The 6,959-nt window shown below is 32.0% G+C and overlaps 1 protein-coding gene across 5 annotated transcripts in view; it reads right to left on the bottom strand.

The window, feature by feature from the left end:
* Window positions 1-678: 678 nt before the first annotated feature.
* LOC116841280 (probable G-protein coupled receptor Mth-like 3) overlaps window positions 679-6,959 on the bottom strand; it is a 17,610-nt gene continuing 11,329 nt past the window's right edge. For 4 of the 5 annotated variants that reach the window (XM_032809023.1, XM_032809022.1, XM_032809024.1 and 1 more), the window contains 3 exons: window positions 6,097-6,281; window positions 4,594-4,759; window positions 679-3,160 (listed from right to left, as the gene is read on the bottom strand). In XM_032809023.1, the coding sequence (XP_032664914.1) occupies window positions 2,791-3,160; window positions 4,594-4,759; window positions 6,097-6,281 (721 nt within the window). In that variant the 3' untranslated portion in view covers window positions 679-2,790. The remainder of the gene's footprint in view (window positions 3,161-4,593; window positions 4,760-6,096; window positions 6,282-6,959) is intronic. The other variant, XM_032809021.1, reaches the window with a different exon arrangement.

Below are 6,959 nucleotides of genomic sequence, written 5' to 3'. Positions count from 1 at the left end.
CTATTCCAAAAAGTTCGAGAGACATTTTGAGGAGGACAAATCTTTTTATGTAGTACAGTTAATCCCCTCCGAAATTATGCAGCCCCAATAAAAATTTATCTTTAAACATACACTATCGTATACTTTCGATCTATCGTGTACCTACGATATATCAGCGATATATCTATGAGATACGAAATTATCGCATATCTACCTACGTAGATTTTTTCAAAGATTGGGTGGAGGAAAAGAGGAAGTAAAAGAGAGAAGAGACATTAATATATTTTAAAAAATATTTATTTTGTTTAATAAAGATTTCCGGCAATTTTCTCCGGCACTGAGACCACCATTTGAATATTTTTAATACATTCTGTAAAGCGCAATGCTTAATATGATCATTAGATCGTAAAGTGTTGGTTGCATACAGTTTGCCCAAGAAAATTATGTCCTCGTAATCCGCGTCCAAGGTCTCGATGATCAGGTTACTTTTCACATTGTCATCCAGAAGATTCGTCAACCATTCTCGCTTTTCACATTCCTTTACGTATACGAGTCTGGGGGCAACGTCTTCATGTTCCATATCGAATGTTTTGCCAACCACAGCTGCCGTAATCAAATGCTTAGCTCTGTTGTATGCAACAATCCCGTTATCCCATCGTAGTCCATGACGATTAGCCACCAACCAGTATGCTCTCGATTTGTCGAATCTTGTTAGAAGATGCCATGGTATGGGACTAGTAAAGATATAATGGGAGAGAACAGATCCATTCCTAAGTATCGCTACTTCCTTTACAATAAATCTTTTCCCAACGACGAATCCTTGCAAGTCCACAAATGTTGGTACGACCATAATGATGTGCTCTTCGATACGTTCGGGATAAAAATGTCGTATATAGCTTTTTGATTTTTGTTATTATTCTTATCTCATATATATACTTTCCAGTGTTAGTTGATTTTGCGCACTAAGTTGGTTAGTCGACTGTATTCAACTACACGATCATGCAGGATCAAATAGTATACGGTTGTATTCACTGGTATATTCTCTCTACACTCAAATTCTATCACATCTACAATGGCACTCTTAACAGATTCGTTTCGACGCGAACAGTCGATAACCACGAAAGGACTATGTTTCAGAAAGTCGATAGTGTTAACCATACCTCAGCATTGTTGTATCCATAATACGATTTGCGGAAAGGACTATACATATCATAAAATATTGCATATCTGTTTCTTACAAAATCTAAATTTATGTCATCGTATAGATAACACTCTGAATTTAGATAGAGATTCAAATTGCAGTTGTCGAATTGAGTTATATTTTCCGACATGACATTTTTTTCGACTAGTCTGCAAGGCAAAGATAATATATCGCGGTTTTTCCAAATTAGTGGCTGGTTTGACGGTCCACAGATGTTTGGTCGTACTTTGGAGCAGAGGAAATTCATACAGATCCCATGAGCGGAAACTCATACTCAGATATCGATCATTCTCCAAAGTTCTCAGCAGGGCAAGTTTATTGATATCATTCAACATTACATGAGGCATTCGCTATTGTATTTTGAATATCTCGCTCTTAGGTTGCAACGCTGAAGATCCAAATAGACTGTTGTTGTCACTGCGAGACCGTAATAAAATTAATTCGTGACGCGCGTTAATTACTACACGTTTGTAGTCTTGATAGAATCCTAGCAGCATGCTAAGCAGTACGCAAATGTTGAAGTATCCATCTGCCGAAACAGCGTCAGTCGTATCCCACGCAGTATTCTTCATGATAGCATTTTTGTCTAAAGATAATGATACATAGTTTTTGAGCGTGGAAGTTATTCCCACATTTCTATTACGATCATTCTCGCAACGAAACATCAGGAATTTAAATAGGTTTGCCAAGTCGTCTTAATAAATCACAGATTTTCAAAGGTGAAATTAATTCGAATTATAAATTGCTTTCTCACACTTTCACGAGAGGCAATATTCTTCGATGCTCACCATACGCCAGCCATAAACCAACTCCAATTACGATATTAGATGCATCCAATACGACAGCAGCTTACTGAACGCTTAGTGAACTTTTACATCCGATTGGCATATTTCTTTAGATCTAAAAATATATACCAATCAGATGAAAGAGCTCAGTGAACGCTCAATGAGCGGTAGTACTGAATGCACTCATTCGTTTACAATTATGTAATGACTGTTTTCCAATGAATACTGTATCACACAAAGCTATTTTATTGGTTACTTGTTATCACAGAAGATATCTTTAATAATGTGTAGTAAATAAAATGGCTATATGTAATAAGTCTTCTACAATAGGCAATAAAGCCAAAATTCGATCGGATGCACTAGTGCGCCCTCTTTCTTCTGCTACTAAAGCCAGCGGAACACGATGCTTGTTTCGATGCTGGTTGCTTGCTGGATGAAAATATTCTGTTTTGGTTGGTGCATTTCCATCCATCTTTAGAAATGCACCAATCAGATATCTTCTCGCGATATCAACTTATTCACAAAGACCGACTTAGCACTTTCCGTGCAATCACACACTTTCGTTGATATTTTGTAATCAATTCTTTACTAACTATTGTTAAATCTGTAAAGCGATAAAAAATTGTCCTGTACTGTTTAACGTACAAGCGAGTGTTGTACTATTAGTGTTGTGCCGCCAGATACACTGTATAAAGTGAAAAATAAAAAGAGATCAACGTACAATAATACAAAATTTAACTTTGACTGCAAAATTACATTACGGCAATAACATATTATAGGCTACCGACCACGATGATTCTGCACCAAAGGAATTCTCTCCTCGCATTATACATTAGGAGAATTGGTCGAATTCTTGTCGGACGATTTCTTTGCGCGCCAGTTCTGTATGTAGGGGATGATCTTCTTCTGAAGTGTCACTCCCGTTGGGATGTTGCGCGGAGTACTTTTGCTGTTGCAACCACTGCGCCTTGAGTTTATGGAGAATATGTTTTCCCGACAGACAAATTTTTTTAGTAGTTGCTTCCTGATATTGTCCTTCCACACGAATATGATGAAGATGATGACACCCTGCAGAGCGTTCATCAGGTCGGTTGCATACCAGGCGGATATAGGCACGCCCTTGATCACCCACGATATTATCTCCATGGACCAGTTTACGCCCATCACGATAAACAACTTCAGATACACTTTGAACCTGTAATATATTTTTCATATTATATTTCTTGCGATTACGACGCGATCGATTAGTTTTATCGACTACGTTAACGAGGACAGCCTAAACTCAAGTAGTGATATCCGTGCAAGTACTGTAGCCTATGTTTACAATGTTAGCACGAAAAACTAATAATTAAATGTACAAAGAACTTTTGAGAGTTCCAAAATTATAACATCAAACACGTGAAATACACGGTCGAACGATGATGTTGCAGATTACAGTAACTATTTCAGTATTTAATTCAGTATTTAATTCAAATTGTCTTAAAATTGTTATATTGCTCTGCTATTTACTGGTTATAACGATATAACACAGCAACATAAATATAAAACGTTTTTGCATTATATCTATGTTATGTAATGTAATATTTTTATATCTAGATATTGGATCATTAGTTTTAAATTTAAAAATATATGGCTTAAGAAGGTTTTTTTCTCGTGCGTTTTTCTTAATTAAAAAGATATTTTGCGAATAGTGCAAAGTGGAACCATTAAAACGGACCACTACCTCTGAAATCACCTAAATACATTAAAATCATTGAGTTTGATAATCTTGCTGTTCACGTGAATATTCAAGATTTTATCCACGAGGATAAATATTTCTGGACAGTCGCGGTTATCTTTAAATAGACGAGTAAATGTTAAAAAGTAACGAGGCAAATTTCGAGTAGAGCTTAAAATTTTTTCTTAAGGGGTCTTCTAAGAAATGTGGCTTTTATCCGGTCCTTTTACACCAAGAGCATTCACTTCGATTTTATATTCGCACGGTCGTTCATCATTCTTTTCGGAATCCTAGGCGCTTTCGTATCGTCGGAGGAATCTCGCGCCCGCGGTCAAAACGGCGGCGATATGTTTATTTCCTCAGAAGATTTCATAATTATGAAAGCAAACCACGGCCTAGGAAAGTCTCTGTCTAAAAATAATCACCATATTAGGAACGAGGCCCGATCGACATTATGCGATGTCATTCACAGGAGGCGTTATATCGATGTTATTAATTTTATCAGTTATGTGGATTAATGCATGTATTCCCAATGAAAAATTTTTCATACATAATTATATAAAATTATATATAATTTTACATTATTATATAAAATTATATATAAAACTTGTCTCTACATGTTAATATATATTATATATAATCATGTATAACTTTATACACAATTCCATACATAATTTTACATAATCACGCATACCAAAAATGTAATTATACATATAGTTATATATAATTGTGTATCATTATATGTAATTTTATATTATTATAATTATTATTTACATATAGTTATATATAATTTTATATTATTATATATAATTATACATAATTAAGTATGGACAAATTTTATATATTATTATGCATGAAAAATTTTTCATTGGGTCAAAACAATAATGACAATGATATTTTCAAATACGAACCATCGCTTGTTGTCATTGTGACGTTTGCTTTCCGAGCTTCTCAGCTGATGAGTTGTGCCCTTCTTGTGCCGTACGATCTTGAAGGCCATGGAAATGAACAGGAAAATGTTGCAGATAATAGTGATACTCATGGGTACGTAAAAATATAAACCTCTTGCCTCGTTCGCTGAAAGTAGAGAATAAATCATTAATATTCACGTTTTATAAGTTACACGTGATATGTGTATTCTTCATTTTAATTAATAGTAATAATAATAATAACTAGTCCAAATAGTCAGAGATGCTGAACATAGCATGCAAAAATTTAACTTGGCCTTTGTGATACAAATGTGTTACAACACATGTATTTAGAATATACTGTTTTAAGAAATACTATTTTACTATACATATATTCCATATATTTTTAAATTTAAAACGTTTAACTTCTAATTACTATAATAATTTCGGATTAATTGCGTTCTTTTGCCGGCAAATAAACAGCAATTTTCATGACATCAGTTGTCTTTCTTACCCGATGAAAAATTTTTCATGCAAAATTTTGTATGAAATTTGTCCATACATATTTACGTATAATTATATATAATCATATAAAATTATATATAATTATACACAATTATGTATAACAATATGTATAATTACATATAAATTTATGCGTAATTATGTAAAATTACATATGAATTTATATATATAATTATATATAATTATATATATAAGTAGAATGTATGAACATGAATGGACAAATTTGATACATAATAATATATAATTATATATAATTATATATAATTTTATATAATTTTATATAATTATATATGAAAAATTTTTCATTGGGTATATACTTTATATACTAACAAAATCCTTCTTATATATATATTTGTTTACTTGTGCTACAATTTTCAATACTCAATTCAATCATCATGTGTCAAAATGTCTATCTATAATATCAACTTTATTAATATTTTATAATTTTATATATATATATATATATATATAATATATAAATATTGTAATATATGATGTAATATACGGTTTTGTAGTATTTTTTATTTTTTAGGTAAAACGATTGTATTTTTGTATCGTTATAATTTTATGAAACGCGCGCGCAACGTACACCTTTTGATCTGTAATATTTTTCTATCCTTTATACATATATTATCTTATAATAACAACATAAAAATATAAACATTACATTTTACCTAAGGCCGATTGACATTATGCGAGGTCATTCGCAGGAAACAACATATCAATATTATTAATTCTATCAGTTATATAAATTAATTCGAAAGAGAAATCCGAAAGGACTTTATTATAGAATCCGATATAATAGTAACTTTATTGTGTGACTTGAATGTAATACAGTTAAAATAAGCAAAGGGCGAGACGAAAGCATACGCTTCTACGAGGCCTAAACACACGTATTACAATCAGAGTCCTTGCAGATTTAACGAAAGTTAGGCAAGACGGCCGCTAACGTTAAAGGAAGACGTTTATTTATGTCGTACTTACTCGAGAACCAACATTTAATTATGCCAAACCCCGGTTTGATTAAAGTTTCCGGTATATCGGGGACGAAATCCATGATGAGACAGAGGATAGTAAGGCAGGAGGGGCAACTCCACGCGTAAATCGAATACATGATGAATCTATTTCTCTCTCGTAGCTTCACATTTCCTAGTGACGAGCGGAATCCGCTGCAAAATTATTTAAAGCTTATTAGCATAATAATGAGAAAAACAGGCGTATGCATTACAAGCACACGTTAAAACAGTTATTATTTTTGGTCAAGTTTGCCGAAAAGCCGACCTCTTTAAATGCTTAATTTTTTTCTTAATTCGTAATAATTAAAAGACGATAAGTCATATGTGATATAGATAATTAATTAGTAAATGAGCATGTAAGCTAAAATACATAATTATTGACATTAGTCACTTTAACATTTAGACACTCTTATTCACTTTAACACTTCAGAAAAAACCTGTTTTTTATGATTAGCATTTAAACTTCTTGTCTGCACTTTATGATTCCAAAGGGGAATTTCATAATAACATTGATAAAAAACCACCGCTGACCGCTAGAAAAATTAAATTATTCCAGATATACACAGAGAAAAAATTTTCCAAATTTCAAAAAACGTTTGTTTGGATAGTACAGTGAAGATATTTGTGTAAATTAAGTAATTATTTTATAAAATTAAAGAAACAAATTTATATATTTGAAACTTCTTTATTTCATTTTAGAAAATAATTACGTAATTTAAATAAATATTTTCACAGTATTATCCAAACAAACGTTCCTTGAAATTTAGTAAATTTTTTCTCAGTATAGCAATATATATATATATATATATATATATATATATATATATATAT

This window comes from Odontomachus brunneus, unplaced genomic scaffold, assembly GCF_010583005.1.
Source record: "Odontomachus brunneus isolate Ranch 3 - 2012 unplaced genomic scaffold, Obru_v1 Obru_scaffold_015, whole genome shotgun sequence".
In the NCBI taxonomy this organism is placed as follows: Eukaryota; Metazoa; Arthropoda; class Insecta; order Hymenoptera; family Formicidae; genus Odontomachus; species Odontomachus brunneus.
This window is presented reverse-complemented; position numbering and strand designations above follow the sequence as displayed.